General features: G+C 45.3%; 2 protein-coding genes across 3 annotated transcripts in view; one reads left to right on the forward strand and one right to left on the reverse strand.

The window, feature by feature from the left end:
• LOC145359442 (zinc transporter ZIP1-like) overlaps window positions 1-1,562 on the reverse strand; it is a 45,368-nt gene extending 43,806 nt beyond the window's left edge. The window contains exon 1 of the mRNA XM_080213990.1: window positions 1,464-1,562. Coding sequence (XP_080070116.1) covers window positions 1,464-1,562 — 99 coding nt within the window. The remainder of the gene's footprint in view (window positions 1-1,463) is intronic.
• The window catches only part of spg21 (SPG21 abhydrolase domain containing, maspardin), a 124,135-nt gene that overhangs the window by 20,438 nt on the left and 81,634 nt on the right, over window positions 1-22,063 (forward strand). The window contains exons 2-3 of one of the 2 annotated variants that reach the window (XM_080214036.1): window positions 1,197-1,225; window positions 7,092-7,185. In XM_080214036.1, the coding sequence (XP_080070162.1) occupies window positions 7,123-7,185 (63 nt within the window). In that variant the 5' untranslated portion in view covers window positions 1,197-1,225; window positions 7,092-7,122. The remainder of the gene's footprint in view (window positions 1-1,196; window positions 1,226-7,091; window positions 7,186-22,063) is intronic. The other variant, XM_080214035.1, reaches the window with a different exon arrangement.

Consider the following 22,063-nt stretch of genomic DNA (forward strand, 5'->3'; position numbering starts at 1 on the left):
CTGAGACACAACAGATCAGCCATGATCTTATTGAATGGCGGGGTAGGCTCGAGGGGCTAGAAGGCCTACTCCTGCTCCTATTTCTTATGTTCTTATAGTCGCTGTGACACTAAGGGGCAACTTAGCATGGCCAATCAACCTACATGCACGTGTTTAGATTGTGGAAGGAAATTGGAACACCTGGAGGAAACCAACCCAGACATATGCAAACTCTACAATGACAGTGACCTAAGGCCTTCTCCATCATATTTGTTTTCTGACCTTCCTGCCCAGTCTCTCCCTGGTTTCTTTACTGTCCTTTTCACTACTGACCCTGTGGATTGTACTGTTGGATCAACTTTGACTGCATCTCCCTTCCTTCATGAAAAAATGTCCAGGGACTAAAGCGCCTGCTCCATTTCTATGTTCCACATGTTCATTCATAACTTAATGAAGAGAATCATAGAATGCCATGACTTTAATGGAAACCTAGCTGGCAAGTGGACACTGAAGATGCAGGAGTGGACTAAAGAGACATAATCCCTGTGCATTCACTCAGCAAAAGAGGGATAAAAAAAAAGTTTTACAGGGCAAAAACAACAGAGACCATGGAGAAAAAAATTGTAGTTTAATGTGTGTCCAGAATCAAAATGAGATTTTCTTTCTTGCAGGTAGGTAGACTACAAACCGATGCTGTATAGTTCACTCTTCCAGTAGAGTTGATTTCACATTGAGATAGACAAGTATATGCGATTGTATTTTATTGTGCTTTTCAACATTCAGTAATTACCTAATAGTGTTTAGTGTTTGCTTTTCTTGATAATTTGAAAAAATAATTTGTTTTAAACAGTGTGAAATCTTGTGACTTTGTTCTTTCAGTAAATAACTGGGCATCCAGTTAATTATCAATGGTCTGTAGGGAGATTGTAACTCCACCTGACTATTTTGACAGTCTGTAGCACACTATCAACTAGCAATGTTGATACTTTTTTGCTCTTGGGTTCAACCCATGTGGCCTGATTTTAATTGCTTCTAGTATATCACACTTCTGCAGAGCTTTAATTGTCTTTTAAGCAATATTCCTACCTTCACTTCCTTTATCTGCTTTCTATCCCACCATGTATTTGGAATATCGAGGATGGTATGTAGCATAGACAGAAACTTGTAGGCGGTGGTGTTCCTATCCATCTGCTGCCTTTTTCCTTTTTATATTGCAGGTTTGGCAGGTGTCATTGAAGGAGCCTTGGTGAGTCGCTGCAGTGTATCTTGTATATAATGCTGCTGCCCTTGTGTGTCAGTGATAGTGGGAGTTCATATTTAAGGTGATGGGGGCGGGGGGGGGGGGGGGGGGGGTGTTAATCAAGCGGGCTGCTTTATCCTGGATGGTATTGAGCTTTTTGAGTGTTGTTGAGCAGAGGGAGATAGTTAGATTCCCTGTTGTCTGCAATGGTCATTGCCTGACACTATTGTGATGTGGATGTTACTTGGCACTTATTAGAGACAGCTTGAATGTTTTTCTGCACGTGAACTCGGACTCTTTCATTATCTGCGAAGTTGCAAATGATACTGAACATTGCAGTCATCTGTGATAACTCATGGCTGTCTATCCCATCAGATCAATTAATAAATATAGTGAACAATTGAGATTCCAACATGGATCCATGTGAGAAAACACTAATTCAAATACCTGCCTGTTATCTAAAATCTCTCTCCTACTCAACCAATTTCCAAACCTCTTTCCTCATGCCAAGGTATGGAGCAGTCTGAGAGTGCAGTTGAGTAGAACAAATGAGAAATGAGCCTTGTGTGTACCAAGGCAAACAGGTGCTTGTGGAGGCTGTCACTTGCTCCTCTTTTTTCAAATACTCAGAATCATGAAATTGTCCAGCCGAGAGGCCATTCAGCTTTTCAAGCCTGTGTCAGCTCTTTGAAACAGCTCACCAATTTCCAGTCCAGCCTTTTCTCATTAGAGATGTAGATTTGTTCCCTTTCAAACTGATTCCACCATCCTTTCAGGGTACAGCATTCCAGATCTTAAATATCCATATGAAAAAAATTTTCCGCTAGATCTTGATAGTTATATTAAATCTACTACAGTGTTCCTGAAGAGAGTGCCGAACGAGGTTTACAAGAATGTTGTCAGGGCTAGAAAAACGTAGCTATGAGGTAAGATTGGATATATTGGGATTATTTTCCTTGGAACAAAGAGGGTTGAAGTTTGATTTAATAGAGGTGTACAGAACTATGAGGGGAAGAAATAGTGGACAGGATAAAATTGTTTTCCTTGGAGAATTCTGAAACCATGGGACTTGGATTCAAGATAAGTCAGTAGGTGTAGAGGGGACATGAGGAACAATTTTACACAAAGGGTAGTAAGTCTGGAATTTGCTGCCTGAGGTGGAGATGCTAAACTCTTAATAAGTACCTGGATTTGCTGCTTAAGTGCTGTCAGCTACAGGGTCAAGGGCTGGGTGCAGGAAGGTGGGAAGGACATCTGAGTGTCCTGGCGTGGACAAGATTGACCGAGTGGCCTTCTGTGCTGTCACTTCTTATGGTTCTTGGATTAAAAACCAGCTTGCAAGAGGAAACAGTTTCTCATTATTTGTTTTATCATAATTTTGAATCCCTCGATTAAATTTCTCCTCAACCTCTGCTCTAAGGAGAACAGCTTCTCAAGTATCCCCACATAAATGAATTTCCTCATTTCATTTATGGTTTTAGTACACCACCAAGACATAACATCTTTCCTAAAGTATTGTATGCAGAACTTCAGCTGAGTCCTAACCAAAGATTTGTAAAGGTTTAGCGTGGCTTTATTGTTTCCTTTATTCAGCATTCTTGTTTACAATCTATTTGCAAAGCATCTGACCCAAATTCATAAAGTGGTTACAGTAAAGAAGGAGGCCATCCAGCTCATGTCCTTGCTGATTTTCTGCAAGAGCAACTGTTTTCTTCACTTATCTAATTCTCTTTTGGAAGTTGGTATTTAATCTGCCTCTACCACAGTCTGAGGCAGTGCATTCTAGATCCTAACCACTGGCATAAAAAGAATTTCCTCATGTCGCCATTATTGCTTTTGCAACTCTACTTCAGTTGGTATCCTGTTGCTTGAATCTTCTGCCAATGGGAGTACTTTCTCCGTATACGTTCTGCCTAGCTCCCTCATGATTTCTATCAACTCTTCTTGGGAGAAAAACCCCAGCATTGACAACCCCTGAAGTCCCTCATCTCTAGAGCTATTCTTTCCTGCACTCTTTCTAAAACCTTCACATCCTTCATAAATTATCGTGTCCAGAATTGGACACAATACTCCACTTGAGACCAAAGTAGTGTTTATGTAGGTTTACCATAACTTCTTTGCTTTTGTACTCTTTCCAACTGTGTCTGCTTAACGTCTATCACTATCTTCCTTGCACTTCACAGTAGTTTTATTTATTTTAATGTCACAGGTAGGCTTATATTAACACTGCAATGAAGGTACTGTGAAAATCCCTCTATGACCAAGTTTGTGTCATCTGCAAATTTTGAAGTTGTGCCCTGAGAATCTAAATCTAGATCATGAATCTGTATCCAAAAAAGGAGAGTCATAGTACAAACACATGGGATCCCCACTGTATACAGTCATCCTGTCTGAAAAACAATCTGTGACTAAGCAAAAATCTTGTGACTTGCGTTTGTTCCAAAGAGCAAACAAAATTACAGCACAGGGACAGGCCCTTTGGTGCTCCAAGCCTGCACTGATCGTGCTCCCCGTGTGAACTAAAACCCCCTACCTTTCCGGGGATCATATCCCTCTATTCCCATCCTATTCATGTATTTGTCCAGATGACCCTTAAAAGTCACTGTCGTATCTGCTTCCACTACCTCACCTGGCAGCGAGTTCCAGGCACCCACTACCCTTTGTGTAAAAAGAACTTGCCTCGTACATCTCCTCTAAATCTTGCTCCTTGCACCTTAAACATATGCCCCTCTAGTAATTGACTCTTCCATCTGGGAATAAGCCTCTGACAATCCAGTCTGCCCATGCCCCTCAAAATCTTGTAGACTTCTATCAGGTTGCCCCTCAGTGCCCTTGCAGTGAAAATAAACCAAGTTTCTCCAACCTCTCCCCATATCTAATGCCCTCCATACCAGGCAACATCCTGGTAAATCTCTTCTGTACCCTCTTCAAAGCCTCTACGTCCTTCTGATAGTGTGGTGACCAGAATTGAATACTATTTTCCAAGTGTGGCCTAACTAAGGTTCTATTTGGTGCAACATGAGTTGCCAATTTTTAAACTCAGTGGTCTGGCAGATGAAGGTAAGCATGTTGTATGCTTTCTTGACGACCTTCTACATCTGCGTTGCCACTTCCAGTGACCTGTGTACCTGTACACTCAAATCCCTTTGCCTATCATTATTCTGAAGAGTTCTGCCGTTCACTGTATATTTCCGATCTGTAGAAGACCTTCCAAAATGCATTTGTCTGGATTAACCTCCATCTGCCATCTTTCCGCCCAAGTCTCCAACCGATCTATATCCAGCTGTACCTCCAGCGGTCTTCATCGCTATCTGTAATTCCGCCAACCTTTGTGTCGTCCGCAAACTTACTAATTAAAGCAGTTACATTTTCCTCCAAATCATTTATATTATAAACAGCAAAGGTCACAGCACTGATCCCTGAGGGATGTCACTAGCCACAGCCCTCTATTTAGAAATGCGCCCTTCCATTGCTACCCTGTCTTCTATGACCGAGCCAGTTCTGTATCCATCTGGCCAGCTCACCTCTGACCCCATGCGACTTCACCTTCTGTACCAGACTTCCATGAGGGGCCTTGTTAAAAGCTTTACTGAAGTCCATGTGGACAATTGTCTTCATCACTTCCCTGAAAAACTTGGTCAAATCAGTGAGACATGACCTCCCCTTCACAACTATGTTGCCTCTCGCTAGTATGTCCACTTCTTTCCATGTGGGAGTAAGTCCTGTCTCTAAGGATCCTCTCCAATAATTACCCGACCACTGGCGTAAGGCTCACCAGCCTGTAATTATCTGGATTATCCTTGCGACCCTTAAAGGAAGAAGATTGGCTATTTTCCAATCCTCTGGGACCTCCCCTGTAGTCATGATGTGGAGATGCCAGCGTTGGACTGGGGTAAACACAGTAAGAAGTCTCACAACACCAGGTTAAAGTCCAACCAGTTTATTTGATAGTAAACCCACAAGCTTTCGGGGTTTACCCCTTCGTCAGGTGAGTGGAGAGTTCTGGTCTCAGACAGAGCATATAACAGCGCACACAGTTTACAGATTACTGATTAGAATGCGAGTCTTTACAGCTAACCTGCTATTCAAGTCTTAAAGATGCAGACAATGTGAGTGGAGAGAGCATTAGGCATGGGTTAAAGAGATACTCAAAGATACTCTGAGTATCTCTAACGTATGCCTAATGTTGTGAGACTTCTTACTGTGTGTACCTCCCCTGTAGCCAGTGAGGATACAAAGGTTTCTCTCAAGGTTCCAGAAATTTCCTCCCTTGCCCCTCTCAGTATTCTGGGATATATTCTGGGCTACAGAAGTGCATGGAGTTGGGGGTAAGATGTTAGCGTGGATAGAGGATTGGCTGTCTAATAGGAAGCAGAGAGTTGGTGTCAATGGATGCTATTCTGGTTGGCAGTTGGTGACTAGTGGAGTGCTGGGGCCTCAACTGTTTACCATTTATGTAGATGATCTGGAGGAGGGGGCTGAGTGTAGGGTGACGAAATTTGCTGATAACACGAAGATGAGTGGAAAAGCAAATTACGTGGAGGGTGTGGAAAGTCTGCAGAGAGACCTGGGTAGGCTGAGCAAGTGGGCGAGGACCTGGCAGATGGAGTATGATGTTAGCAAGTGTGAGGTTATCCACTTTGGCAGAAATAATAGTAGGAGGGATTATTATTTAAAAGGTGAAAAGCTGCAGCATGTTACGATGCAGAGGGATCTGGGGGTCCTTGTGCATGAGTCGCAAAAACCCAGTATGCAGGTGCAGCAGGTGATCAAGAAGGCGAATGGTATGTTGGCCTTTATAGCGAGGGGGATAGAATATAAAAGTAGGGAGGTCTTGCTGCAACTGTACAGGGTACAGGTGAGGCTGCAGCTGGAGTACTGTGTGCAGTTTTGGTCGCCGCACTTGCGGAAGGATATATTAACCTTGGAGAGAGTGCAGAGGAGGTTCACTAGGCTGATACCGGAGATGAGGGGGTTGACCTATGAAGGGAGACTAAATAGACTGGGTCTGTACTCATTGGAGTTTAGAAGGATGAGGTAGGATCTTATAGAGACGTATAAAGTAATGAAGGGGATGGATAGGCTAGAGGTAGAGAGATTCTTCCCGCTTAGAAAGGATAGTAGGACTAGAGGACACAGCCTCAAGATAAGGGGGAGCGCAGTTTAGATCAGAGTTGAGGAGGAACTTCTTCACTCAAAGGGTGGTGAATCTCTGGAATTCTCTGCCCGTTGAAGTGGTGGAGGCTACCTTGCTAAATATATTTAAGTCACGGGTAGATAGGTTTCTGATAGACAGGGGAATTAAGGCTTATGGGGAGAGAGCGGGAAAGTGGAACTGATCCACTTCAGATCAGCCATGATCTTATTGAATGGCAGGGCAGGCTTGAAGGGCTGGTTGGCCTACTCCTCCTATTTCTTATGTTCTTATGTATATGCCATCAGGCCCTGGGACTTGTCTACCTTTAATGTTTTTCAAGTACCCCAATACCACCACCTTTTTAATCTCAATATGACCCAAACTATGTGCACACCCTTCCCCAGACTCATCATTCACCTGTTATGTAGCACTTTATAAAATGCCTTTTGGAAGTCTATGTACACCACTTTAAATTGTATTTCCTCTCATTAGCTCTCTCTACAAGCTCAGCAAAAATAAAGTTAGTTAAATGTGATTTACCTTGAACAAATTTGTGCTGGCTTTCCTTAAATAGCCCATGTTTGTCCAAATGGCTATTAATTTTGTTCTGGATATGCTTTCTTAACTGCTTTATGTTGTCATCCCACATTAAAGAATTCGCGAATATGCTTTTACGTTTTCTCTGTATGAGCAAACAACTGCACAGTAACTTGCATTTTGTCATGCTTTAAACAGACTTCCTGCAACATTAGATGTCCCAGTCACTATGTGTGAGATAAAAGTCTCCCCTGATTATAACTGGTTCCGGAGTACAGTCCCACTGAAAAAGGCAAGTACTGCATTTTTGCCCTCATGTTGACTGTTAGATTCCAAAGATATGAACTTTCCTCACTATGTATCAAGTGTGATTAATTTATTATTTTCTGCACTTGTTTTGCGTGTAAACTGATAAGTGTGAGTATTTGTGATGACTACTCCAAGTTTTGTAGGATACCAGTGTCCAGTTTGTATCTAGTGAGAATGCTGTGCTCCGGGTGTGGGGGGCGCTGAGCTCCAGGCATGGTGGGGTGTGTGTCCTTGGTGTGGGATTGCAGTGCTCCAGGTGCGGAGTACTCTCATCCTTTGCAGACTCAGCCTGTGGGATTTGTGCGTCTGTACCTGTGACTGAATCGCATGTGGTCCCATTCATTTTGCTTCCTGCTTCTGTTCAATGTATCTATTCTTTCAGTGACTAGTCAACCTGAGCTCCCTATGTCCCCCCCTCTCATGTCCATTACTGAAGGTGCAGTCAAGGAAGCCTGTGGGTTTGTAGTGAATATTGGTTGATGGGCTGTCTCCAGAAACAGTCAGAGAGTTTGTGGAAAAGAGGAGTCAGATATGCACAAAGTGCATGTGAGGAAAGGGTAGAGATTGGAAACAAAGTGAATACATTTCTCCAGTTCGTGAGGAAGTGATGCTGATACAGTCAACAGTGTACCCAAAGAAATGTTGAGGGACTTCTTGCCTTGTTTGGCCTTCCAAATGCATTAGCTCTCACTTCTCCGAGTTTAGAAACATAGAAAATAGGTGCAGGTGTAGGGCATTCAGCCCTTCAAGCCTGCACCACCATTCAATATGATCAAGGCTGATCGTGCACTTTCAGTATCCCACTCCTGCTTTGTCTCCCTACCCCTCGATCCCTTTAGCTCCCTCCTGAACATATCTAACCAACTGGCCCCAACGGCTTTCTGTGGTAGAGAATTCCACAGGCTCACAATCAGTTGAAGAAGAAGTTCTTCCTCATCTCAGTCCTGAGTGGCTTACCCTTTATTCTTAGATTGTGACCCCTAGTTCTGCACCCTCCTCAACATTGGGAACATTCTTACTGCATTTAGCCTGTCCGGTCCCCTCAGGATTTTGTATATTTCTTTGAGATGCCCTCTCATTCATCTAAATTCCAGTGAGTGCAAGCCCAATTGATCCAGTCTGCCTTCATATATCATTCCTGCCATTTCAGAAATCTGTCTGGTGAACCTTTGCTGAACTCCCTCAATAGCAAAAATGTCTTTCCTCAGTTTGAAAGAAAGAAGCAAAAGAAAGACTTCATAGAATCCCTACAGTGTAGAAGAGGCCATTTGGCCCATTGAGTCTGTGCCAGCTCTCTGACAGTATTTTACCCAGGCCCCCTCCCTCATCCTATCCCTGTAGCCCCCCCCTACATTTACCATGGCTAATCCATCTAACCGACACGTTTTGGGACACTGAGGGGCAATTTAGCATGGCCACTCCACCTAGCCTGCACATCTATGGACTGTGACCATAAGATATAGGAGCGGAATTAGGCCATTCGGCCCATCAAATTTGCACTCAGTCAAATTTGTTAGTCATGACCTCTGACAAAACCAATGCTATCCCTGATCAAACCTTGCCTCTCCAAATGGAAGTTAATTCTCCAGTAGTTTCACAACCATAGACATGAGACTCACTGGTCTATAGTTCACTAACTTGTCTCTACAACCCTTCTTAAATAGTAGAACAACATTAGCTGTTCTCCAGTCCTCTAACACATCCCCAATGGTCAGGGAGGAATTAAAAATTTGGGCCAGAGCCCCTGCAATTTCCTCCCTTGCCTCCCACAAGAGCTTGGGACACACTTCATCCGGACATGGAGATTTGTCCACTTTTAAGCCTGCCGTTGTCTGCAATATCTTGTCACTTCCTATGATTTTCTCTACAACCTCAGTCTCTCTTCCCAAGTTCCTTAACTAACTCATTCTCATGGGTGAAATATTCATTTAACACCCTACCAATGTCCTCTGTGTCTACCCACAAAATGCCCCCTTGGTCCTGAATGGACCCTACTCTTTCTCTGGTTATCATAGAACACAGAAAACTACAGCACAAACAGGCCCTTCAGCCCACAAGTTGCGCTGATCATATCCCTACCTACTAGGCCTACCTATAACCCCCAATCCCATTAAATCCCATGTACTCATCCAGAACTCTCTTAAAAGGCCCCAGTGAGTTCGCCTCCACTACCACCAGCAGCTGATTCCACTCACCCACCACCCTCTGAGTGAAAAACTTACCCCTGACATCTCCTCTCTACCTACTCCCCAGTACCTTAAACCTGTGTCGCCTCGTAGCGACCATTTCAGCCCTGAGAAATAGCCTCTGAGAATCCACCCAATCTATACCTCTCGACATCTATAAACCTCTTATCAGGTCACCTCTCATCCTTCGTCTCTCCAGGGAGAAAAGACTTAGCTCCCGCAACCTATCCTTAAGGCATGCCTCCCAATCCAGGCAACATCCTTGTAAATCTCTTCTGCACCCTTTCAATAGCTTCCACATCTTTCTTGTAATGAGGCGACCAGAACTGCGCACAGTTCTCCAAGTGAGGTCTGACTAGGGTCCTATAAAGCTGCAGCATTATCTCCTGACTCCTAAACTCAGTCCCACAATTAATGAAGGCTAGTACACCATACGCCTTCTTGACCACATCCTCCATCTGCGAGGCCAGTTTAAGAGTTTTATGGGCCCGGACCCCAAGGTCCTTCTGACCCTTTATGCTGCTAAGAGTCTTACCCTTGATATTATACTCCTTCATCCCATTGGACCTGCCAAAATGGATCACTACACATTTATCCTCTTCCCATTGATATATTTATATTTATAGAGTATCTTAGGATTTTCCCTAATTTTACCAGCCGGAGTTTTCTCACATCTCCTGCATTTCTAATTGATTTCTTAAATTCCACCCTGCGCTTCCTATATTCCGCTAATGCCTCCACAGACTTATGGGGTGGCACGGTGGCATAGTGATTCGCACTGCTGCCTCTCAGCGCCAGGGACCTGGGTTCGATTCCCGACTTGGGTCACCTGTGTTTGTGGAGTCTGCACGCTCTCCCCGTGTCTGTGTGGGTTTCCTCCCATGGTCTGAAAGACATGGTTAGGTGCACTGACCCAAACAGATGGTGGAGTGTGGCGACTAGGGAAATTTCACAGTAACTTCATTGCAGTATTGATGTAAACCTTACTCGTTGCTAATAGACTAACTTAATTAACTTTACTGTTCTTATACCTGTTAAAAGCCTCCCTTTTCCTTTTCATTGTATCCTGAATGTCTCTAGTCATCTATGGTTCTCTGAGTTTGATACATCTTCCTATTAACCGAGAGGGGACATGTTGGGCCTGTACCCTCCCCACTTCACCTTTGAACACCCCCACTGTCCTTCCATAGATTTCCCCACAAATAACTCGTTCCAGTCTACCTTGGCCAGATCCTGCCTAATTTTATTAAAGCTTCTTCCTCATCCAGCGTTCTCTGAACTTATTGCTCCTACACTTGCCCCTAAAGGTTACGTATTAGAACATAGATCATTACAGTGCAGTACAGGCCCTTTGGCCCTCGATGTTGCGCCAACCAGTGGAATGAATCTAATGGCCCTCTAACCTAAACTAATCCAATGTTATCCATATGCCTATCCACTGATCATTTGAATGCCCTTAAAGTTGGCGAGTCCACAACTGCTGCAGGCAGGGCATTCCATGCCCTTACTACCCTCTGAGTAAAGATTGGGTCTGTACCCTCCCCAGTCCCTTTTTGAATGACGTCCCCACTGATCCATTGTATACTTGCTCACAAAGAGCTGCTCTCAGTCAACTTTGGTCAGATCCTGCCTTATTTTAATAAAATCTGTCTTCCCCCAATCGAAAGCCATCTTTTGCAGGTCATCTTTCTCCTTGTCCACAACAATTTTGAGCTGTACTATGTGGTGGTCACTATCGCCAAAATGCTCCCCACTGCCACATTGAACACTTGTCCAATTCCATTCTCCAGACCCACATCCAACTCTGCGCTATCCCTTGTTGGGCCTACTACATATTGATAAGAAAAACTCCTTTGGATACACTTCAAGAAATCTGTCCCCTCGAAACCGTTTATGCTATGACTGTCCCAAATTATGTATGGAAATTTGAAATCCCTGATTATTACTTTTACCAATTCTGTCTACATATTTGCTCCTTTATTTACCACTCTTTGGGAGCCTATAACACACTCCCACTAATGTGGCTGCCCCTAGGTTCTAACCACAAAGCCTCATTTGAAGATCCTTTCAAGATATCATCTCTCCTTATTGCAGTAATTTACTCTTTAATTAATAGTACTACACCATCTGCCTTTTTATCCCGTCTCGCTTAAAAATCCCATACCCCAGAATGTTGAGTTGTCAGTCCTACTTTCCCCTTAACCATGTTTTTGTGATGGCAACAATATCACACTTGCACAGGACAGACCCTCGGGATGGTTGTACCAACTGGCCATGCTAGTTGATCAGCATAGCAAGCCTGTAAGATTGGATAAGAGGTGAAAAAATCAGACTCGTGCCTGTTTTCTTGCATCTCGCAATGATACTGGCCTATGAGGTTGATTTAAGTATTCATTTATTAATTTTAATGTAATTAATGAGTTCCAGATGCTATCGCCCAAGCTCACTTGTCCTTGCTGCTCACTGGTGAAGGTCCTCACTGTTGAGGATCACAGTGTGCCCACCAATGGGGATCTGAAATGGTGGCCTTCCTGGATGGACTGGAGGCACTTGAGATACCAGGGATGGACAGTGCCCCTTGGACAATACCAGTCTGGCACACTTATAGTGCCCACTGGGAATCTTGGTGCTGGCCACTAGGCAGTGCCAAAGGGGTAGGGCTTAAGAGGAAGGGTGTTGCAGGGCCTGAAGAGGGTGGGCCCATGATGGTGAGGTGATGAGGGGTGCTCTGTAGGGAGTGGGTACTCTGCATCAGGAATTTGCTGATGAGGTGATTGGCTTGGGGCAAGCCATTGGCCAGGGTGGCGATCGGGTGGAAGGTTGACAGATCAGTGCATTGAGAGATCAGAGTGCCTCTGCAATGGTGCCTAGAGCTCAACAGCTGGCTTCGTAGTGTAAATAGACTCTGACTACTCCCTGCCCCCCTCAATGGTCAGAATCACGTTTTGCCTCTTTTGTTAAGTACCGTATGATTTCGTCTGGGATCTCAACCAAAAAATGGACACGATTCTGTTCTCACACTCGTTTGGCACTTAGAATTTTTTGGTAAGATCACCTCTTATTGTTTTTTATACACATCAATGATATAGATGAAAATGTGGGGGGAACATTAAGCAAGTTTGTAGTTGACCCCAAGATTGGTAGAGTATTTAATAATGAAGAAGATGGTTGTAAATTACAGGAAGATGTATATTTCTTTTATTCATTTGTGGGATATGGGTATCACTAGCTGGCCAGCATTTATTGCCCATCCCTAGTTGCCCTTGGAAGGCAATTGAGAGTCAGCCACATTGCTGTGGCTCTGAAGTCGCATGTAGGCTAGGCCAGACCAGGTAAAGACAGCAGATTTCTTTTCCTCAAGGACACTATAGATGGGTTGGTCAGATGGGCCGCTTGGTGGCAGATGATATTTAACCTTGAGACGTGTGATATGATGTACTTTGGATGAGGAAACAAGACAAGGGAGTATTGAATGAATGGCAGGACACTGGAAGCTCGGACAAACAGATGAATTTTGGCTTCTTATTCACATCCATGAAGCTAGTAGATTACATGAATAGGATAATTAAGAAGACAAATGGAACACTGGCTCTAATCAGTCGTGGCATACAGTATAAGAGCAACAAAGTAATGTTAGAACATAGAACATTACAGCGCAGAACAGGCCCTTCGGCCCACGATGTTGCGCCGACCAGTTACAAAAACAATGACCCACTAGCCTATACCAATCCCTTTTCGTCCATAAACCTATCCAGAGATCTCTTAAACGCCCCCAAACTAGACGCATTTACAACTGCAGCAGGCAGGGCATTCCAATCCCTCACCACCCGCTGGGTAAAGAACCTACCCCTGACATCCATCCTGTAGCTACCCCCCCTTAATTTAAAGCCATGCCCCCTCGTGCTAGCTTTCTCCATCCGAGGAAAAAGGCTATCACTATCCACCCTATCTAAACCTCTAATCATCTTATAAGTTTCAATAAGATCCCCTCTTAGCCGCCTTCTTTCCAACGAAAACAACCCTAAATCCCTCAGTCTCTCCTCATAGGACCTCCCCACCATACCAGGCAACATCCTAGTAAACCTCCTCTGCACCCTCTCCAACGCCTCCACATCCTTCTTGTAATGCGGGGACCAGAACTGCACAGTACTCCAAGTGCGGCCGCACTAGAGTAGTGTACAGTTGCAACATTACACTGCGACTCCTAAATTCAATCCCCCTACCAATAAACGCCAAGACACCGTATGCCTTCTTAACAACCTTATCTACTTGATTCCCAACTTTCAGGGATCTATGTGCACACACACCTAGATCCCTCTGTTCATCCACACTATTCAAAGTCCTCCCGTTAGCCCTATACTCGACACATCTGTTGCTCCTACCAAAGTGAATTACCTCACACTTCTCCGCATTAAATTCCATCCGCCACCTCTCGGCCCAGCTCTGCAACCTATCTAAGTCTCCCTGCAGACTATGACACCCTTCCTCACAATCTACCACACCTCCAACTTTGGTGTCATCAGCAAATTTACTAATCCACCCAACTATACCCTCATCCAGATCATTAATAAAAATTACAAACAACAGTGGCCCCAAAACAGATCCCTGAGGCACACCACTCGTAACTGTACTCCATGATGAATATTTACCATCCACCACCACCCTCTGTCTCCTATCTGATAGCCAATTCCTGATCCAACTTCCTAGATTACCCACAATCCCATACATCTGCATTTTCTGCAGAAGCCTACCATGGTGAACCTTATCGAACGCCTTACTAAAATCCATGTATACCACGTCAACTGCCTTGCCCCCATCCACCTCTTTGGTCACCTTCTCAAAAAACTCAATAAGGTTAGTAAGGCACGACCTACCCGCTACAAAACCATGCTGACTATTTCTAATCAATTCATTACATTCCAAATAACTATAAATCCTATCCCTAATAATTTTTTCTAAAACCTTGCCCACAACAGAAGTAAGACTCACCGGTCTATAATTCCCGGCAAAGTCTCTGTTCCCCTTCTTAAACAATGGGACAACATTCGCTATCCTCCAATCCTCCGGAACTACACCAGAGACCAATGACGACCTGAAGATCTGAGCCAGAGGCTCTGCAATCAGCTCTCTAGCCTCCCAGAGAATCCTAGGGTAGATCCCATCCGGACCAGGGGACTTATCTATTTTCAGCCCCTCAAGAATTTCCAGCACATCCTCTTTATCAACCGTAATACTGTCTATTTTACACCCCTGCAACCCAATGTCCTCCTCAGCTATATTCATGTCCCCCTGCGTGAACACTGAAGAGAAATATTGGTTCAATACTTCTCCAATCTCCTCCGGTTCCACACACAACTTCCCCCTGCTGTCTGTAACTGGCCCTAATCTTGCCCTGACCAACCTTCTGTTCTTGACATACCTATAGAACGCCTTAGGATTCTCCTTAATCCTATCAGCCAAAGTCTTCTCATGTCCTCTTTTAGCCCTTCTCAACTCACTCTTCAACTCCCTCCTAGCCAATCTAAAGCTTTCTAGTGCACTATCTGAGCCCTCCAATCTCATCCGAACATAAGCCTCCTTTTTCTTTTTAACCATCGACTCAACTCTTTTAGTGCACCACGGTTCCCTAGATCTACCAAATCCACCATGCCTGACAGGGCATACCTATCAAGGACTCGCAGTAGCTGCTCCTTGAAAAAACTCCACATTTCAGACGTTCCCAGTCCCTGTAATCCCCTAATCCAATCCATGCTTCCTAATTCACTCCTGATAGCCTCATAATCGCCCTTACCCCAGCTAAAATTGCTGACCCGAGATTCATGCCTATCTCTTCCCATCACTAAGGTGAACGTAACCGAATTGTGGTCACTATCACCAAAATGCACACCAACTTCCAAGTCTAGCACCTGGTCTGGCTCATTTCCCAGCACCAAATCCAATATAGCCTCACCTCTAGTTGGCCTGTCTACATACTGAGACAAAAAACCTTCCTGCACGCTTTGTACAAACACTGACCCCTCTAGCGAGCTAGAACTATAGCAACTCCAATCAATATTCGTAAAGTTAAAGTCCCCCATAACAATTACCCTATTACTTTCACTCCTAACCAGGATTGTCTCCGCAATCCTTTCCTCAACCTCTCTAGAACTTTTAGGAGGTCTATAAAAGACTCCCAACAGGGTGACCTCTCCTCTCCTATTTCTAATCTCCGCCCATACTACCTCAACTGACAAGTCCTCATCAAACTTTCTCTCCGACACTGTGATACAGTCCTTGACTAGCAATGCTACCCCACCCCCCCTTCTACCTTCTTCTCTACTCCGACTAAAGCATTTGTACCCCGGAACCTGCAACATCCATTCCTGACCCTGCTCTATCCATGTCTCAGAAATGGCCACAACATCAAAGTCCCAGGTACTGATCCACGCTGCAAGTTCATCCACTTTATTGCGAGTACTCCTCGCATTAAAGTACACGCATTTCAAACCCTGCTCCGCCCCACCCCCACTATGCCGTGCCTTGCATTCCCCAACTATGCCCCCCTCACTTTCACCCCCTTTCCTCACTATCCCTCCCCCCCTCCGAATCAGTTTAAACCTTCCTGCATCGCTTTTGCAAATTTACCCCCCAGGATATTGATTCCCCTCTGGTTCAGGTGTAGACCATCCCTCTTATAGAGGTCCCACCTTCCCCAGAATGAGCCCCAATTGCTCAAGTACCTGAACCCCTCCCTCCTGCACCATCCCCTCAGCCACGAGTTCAAACTTTCCCTCTCCCTATTCCTCTCTAAACTATCCCGTGGCACAGGCAAGAGTCCAGATATAACTACTCTTTCTGACTTCGCCTTTAGTTTCCACCCCAACTCCATAAATCTTTGCTTAATATCCCCTTCCCTTAATCTCCCTATGTCATGTGTCCCCACATGAACTATAACTTGGGGTTGATCTCCCTCTCCCCTAAGAGTCCTGAATACTCTGTCCGATACATCCTGGACCCCAGCCCCTGGTAGGCAACACACCAGCCCAGAATCCCTACCCTTACCTCCAACTCTCCTATCCGTCCCCATAACTGTGGAGTCCCCAATCACGAGGCCCAATCTCTTACCCCTAACCACCTGAGGCTTGCCAATAGGCTCACCCCCAGAGACCTGCTCCCTTTGGCTATCCCCAGTTGATTTCTCCTCAACTGTAGCCTCCAGGACCGAAAACCTATTTTGGAGGGGAACAGCCCCAGGGGATTGTCCCCCCAATTGCTTTTTGCCCCTCTTCCTGGCAGTGACCCAAGACTTATTCCTAGGAGTGACTATCTCCTTATAACTCCTTTCTATGTCCTCCTCCACTTCCTGAATTATACGGAGCTCCTCTAATTCCCCTTCCATCTCCTTTACACGCTCCTCCAGAAACTGCAATCTAACACACTTCCCACAAGTAAAATCACCTGAAACACTGTGGGAGTCCCTCACTACATACATCCCACAGGAGATGCAGCTTACAGCCTGAACTGCCATCCCTGACTCAATTACCAGCAGAAAAGTAAAAATATATAAAAAAAAACTTCCCTCACACTTATAATTAGGTTAGAGGAGGTGGAAGGGTGGGATTCTCTACCAGTGTAGAGAATCGGGAATCCTCTCTGCACTAATTTATAGTGTTAGGGGCACGAGAAAAAAAAACTACAACTACCGGTAAGCGTCCTAGTGACGACTTCCGGTTTCTAACTAATTTTAAAAAAAACCGCCGAAACTCGTGACTTAGCACTAAAACTAAAAAGTTAAACGGAATAAACAGAAAAATATACCTTGTTTTTGCCTCCTCGCACGCCCAAAAATCGCTGCCTCTCGACTCTGCTCCACAGGAACAATGTTGGAATTATACAGAGCATTGATTTGGTCACGACTAATACTTATGCAGTTACACCTCACTATAGGAAGGATGTGATAGCACAAGAGTTGGTGCAGAGGAGATTCTCCAGGATCTTGCTTGGAATGGAGCATTTGAGCTATAAGGAGAGACTAGCTAGGCTTGGAATAGTTTCTTTAGAGCAGAGAAGGGTGGGGGCATGGGTGGAAGTGACCTGATTGAAGGTTATGGACAGGGCTAGTAGGATGCAGCTGTTCCCTTTAGTTGAGGGGTCTATCACAAAGGGCGTAATTTGCAGGTAAGAGGTGGGATATTCAGACGGGATTTAAGGAAAAAAAATTCACTGAGGATGGCGGAAATCTGGAGTGCACTGCCTAAGAAGGTAGTGGAGACTGGAAATCTTAAACCTTTGAAAAATAGTTGGAATAGCACTTGAAATATCATAACGTTCAAGGATACGGGACAAATGCAGGAAATAGGATTGGCGCGCCTTTAATGGTAGTTATTGTTGGTGCAGACTTGAAGGCTGAAGGGCCTTTTCTGCACTGTGTGACTATTGATTTCTGTTTTGAAGATACTCAATGCCTGAGTCTCAGCAGCCTGCTGAGGCTGAGACTCCAAAGATTTTACTAGCTTGAGTGAAGATATTCACATTCCTAAATGGCTTTCCCTTTGTTTTGAGGCTGTATTCCTTTGTCTAGAACCCCCACTCCCTACCTCCCACCTCCAATTCAGGGAAACATCCTTCTTGCATCTACCCTCTCGAGCCCTGTGAGAATTTTGTATGTTTGAATGAGATCTCACCTCATTCTTCTAAACTCCAGAGAATAAAGGCTCAGCCTTTGATCTTTCCTCCAAGAACCACCCTCTATCACAAGAATTAAATTGGTGAATCTTTGTTGAACTTTCTCTGGCAAGTTTTCCTTTAGTAAAGAGATGAAATCTGCACATAGGTGTGGTTTCACCAAGATTCTATATAATTGTAGTTAGACATATTTAGTCCTGTGCTGAAGTCCTCTTTCAGTAAAGACCAATGTGCCATTTGCTTTGTTATATGCTTGCTGTACCTGCAAAGACACCCAAGTCTCTCTGAAGTTCAACACTTCCCAGTCTTTCACCATTTGAGAAATGCTCTGCATTCCTATTTTTCCCATCAAAGTGGATAACCTGATTGCAACTGCCAAATTTTTGTCCACTCACTTAGCCTTTAGCCTTTCCAAATCCCATTGAAGCATCTTTGTGTCCTCCTCACAACTCGCATTTCGATCATCAGAACATAAGAACATAAGAAATAAGAGCAGGAGTAGGCCATCTAGCCCTTCGAGCCTGCCCCGCCATTCAATAAGATCATGGCTGATCTGTCGTGGCTCAGTTCCACATTCCCGCCCTCTCCCCATAACCCTTAATCCCCTCGCTTATCAAAAACCCATCAACCCGCGTCTTAAAAATATTTAGCGAGGTAGCCTCCACCACTTCAACGGGCAGAGAATTCCAGAGATTCACCACCCTTTGAGTGAAGAAGTTCCTCCTCAACTCTGTTCTAAACCGCCCCCCCCCTTTATCTTGAGGCTGTGCCCCCTAGTCCTACTGTCCTTTCTGAGCGGGAAGAGTCTCTCCACCTCTATCCTATCCATCCCATTCATCATCTTATATGTCTCAATGAGATCTCCCCTCATTCTTCTAAACTCTAACGAGTACAAGCCTAGTTTATTCAGCCTCTCCTCATAGCTCAACACCCTCAACTCCGGCATCAGCCTAGTAAACCTCCTCTGCACTCCCTCCAAGGCCAAAATATCCTTGCATAAGTACGGCGCCCAAAACTGCACACAGTACTCCAGCTGCGGCCTCACCAATGCCCTATACAGCCGCAGCAAGACCTCCCTACTTTTATATTCAATCCCCCTCGCTATGAAGGCCAGCATCCCATTCGCCTTCCTGACCACCTGCTGCACCTGCAAGCTGGGTTTTTGCGACTCATGCACAAGGACCCCGAGGTCCCTCTGCACCGTCGCCTGCTGCAGTTTTTTGCCTCTTAAGTAATAGTCCTTCCTACCATTATTCCTACCAAAGTGGACCACCTCGCACTTGCCAACATTAAATTCCATTTGCCATTTCCTGGCCCATTCACCCAGCCTATCTAGATCCTTCTGCAGACTCTCCACACCCTCCGCACAATTTGCCGTTCCCCCAATCTTGGTGTCATCAGCAAATTTCGACACCCTACACTCGGTTCCCTCCTCCAGATCATCTATATAAATGTTAAATAGCTGAGGCCCCAGCACCGACCCCTGGGGCACTCCATTAGTCACCATCCGTCAATCTGAATAGCACCCATTGACCCCCACTCTCTGCCTCCTATTTGACAACCAATCCTCTATCCACGCTAACACCCTATCCCCAACTCCATGTCCCCTGACCTTCTGCAATAACCTCTTGTGAGGTACCTTGTCAAACGCCTTCTGAAAATCAAGAAAGACCACATCCACCGGCTCTCCTCTATCCAGCGCCCTAGACACATCCTCATAGAACTCCAGTAAATTTGTCAGACACGACTTCCCTTTAATGAAACCGTGCTGCGTCTGCTCTATCAAGCACTTTTCTCAAGATGCCTCGCTATTTCCTCCTTGATGACGGATTCTAACATTTTACCTACAACCGACGTTAAACTAACCGGCCTATAATTCCCTGCCTTTTGCCTGGCACCCTTCTTAAACAACGGCGTAACATTAGCCGCTTTCCAATCTTCCGGCACTTCCCCGGAATCCAGCGACGTCTGGAAAATAACCTCCAAGGCATCCACTATCACCTCTGCCATTTCTTTCAGAACCCTCGGATGCATTCCATCCGGTCCTGGCGACTTGTCCACAATCAGCCCCTCCAGTCTGTCGAGGACCGCCTCTCTAGTAATAGTCATGTCATTAAGACCCTCCAGTCCTACCACTTTTCCATCTCTAACACCTGGCAAATTATTCACGTCCTCCTCCGTGAAGACAGAAACAAAAAAGTTATTTAAGACCTCAGCCATATCCCTATCCCCTACCACTAAGTCCCCCTTCTCATCCTCTAAGGGACCAACGTTCACCCTAGCCAGCCTCTTCCTTTTTATATATTTATAAAAACTCTTGCTATCCTTTTTTATATTAAGCGCTAGCCCAGCTTCATAGTTTCTCCTACCCTTCTTTATCAACTTCTTTGTCAATCTTTGTTGACATTTAAACCTCTCCCAATCCTCTTCTCGCCCACTACTCTTAGCTACTCTACACGCCTCCGCTTTTAATTTAACACTTTCCTTCACCTCCTTCGTTATCCACGGCTTATTACCCCTCCTCCTACGGTCCTTTTTGACCATCGGAATAAATTTCTACTGAGCACCAAGAAAGATCTCCTTAAAGATCCTCCACTGCTCCTCAGCAGACCTACCTTTCAACGCGCTCCCCCAGTCCACATTCGCCAATTCTTCTCTCATCCTACCGTACTCCCCTGTGTTCCAACAAAGGACGTGCATCCGGGAACCCGCTTTCTCCTCCTCCATCTGCACCAGAAACTCCACCATACAATGATCACTCTCCCCAAGAGGATCCTTCACCGCAAGTTCCCTAATTCTACCCGCCTCATTACATAACACCAGATCCAAGATAGCTCGCTCCCTCGTCGGCTCCAACACACTGTTCCAGGAAACTATCCCGGCAGCATTCCAAGAACTCCTCCTCGAGCCCACCGCGTCCAACATGGGTCGACCAATCAATATGTAGATTGAAATCTCCCATAACTACGGCCGTTCCATTCCTGCACGCCGCACTTGTTTGCGCGTTAACAGCCCGCCCCACCTCCAGATCATTATTCGGGGGCCTATAGACAACACCCACCAGCGTCTTCCTCCCTTTGCTGTTCCTAATCTCAACCCACAACGATTCCACTTTCTGCTCCTTGGCTCCAATATCATCCCTTGCTACCACCCTGATGCTATCCTTAATCAGCAGAGCTATGCCCCCCCCCCCACTTTTCCTCCCGCCTATCCTTCCTAAACACTTGATATCCCTGGACATTCAGCTCCCAGTCCCTGTCACCTTGCAGCCACGTCTCTGTAAGGCCACCAGATCATATCCATTTGTGCCGATCTGCGCCACCAGCTCATCCACTTTATTCCGAATGCTTCGTGCATTCAGATAAAGTGCCTTCACCCCAGCCTTCACCTGGACCCTATTTGCCGTAACGCCACCAACCATGCTCACGCCCCCTACTCCTATTATTGGGACATTCTCGGCCTCTTCCCTTACCTGTACCCTCTCCTTAACTTTCGACCCCGTAATGTCACCTACCCTCGCACCCTCCCCCCCACTAATTAGTTTAAAGCCCTGTCTACAGTCCTCTTTACTCTATTCGCCAGCACTCTGGTCCCAGCACAATTCAGACCCAACCCATCCCGCCTGAACAGGTCCCACCTACCCCAATACTGATGCCAATGCCCCATAAATGCAAACCCATTCCTCCCACACCAATCCCTGAGCCACCCATTCACTTCCTTAATCCTATCAACCCTACGCCCGTCTGCACTCGGTTCAGACAGTAGTCCAGAGATAACCACCTTGTTGGTTCTACTTTTTAATTCCATTCCCAGCTTCTCACACTCCCTCCCCAGATCTTCAGTTCGCAGATCTCTTATCCTTCTGAACTCCTGTGAATACGGGCCCCATCAAGTCCATCTCTTCCCATAGGACAGTCCCGCCAACTCCACTATCAGCCGTGAATTTCTGCTGCTCTCCCCCTATGGCCTTAAAGGAACTTTGTTCCTTCTATTTACGTTCCGAACACCAAA

The sequence above is a fragment of the Carcharhinus amblyrhynchos genome, chromosome 28, assembly GCF_965287045.1.
Source record: "Carcharhinus amblyrhynchos chromosome 28, sCarAmb.v2.hapA, whole genome shotgun sequence".
NCBI classification, from domain to species: domain Eukaryota; kingdom Metazoa; phylum Chordata; class Chondrichthyes; order Carcharhiniformes; family Carcharhinidae; genus Carcharhinus; species Carcharhinus amblyrhynchos.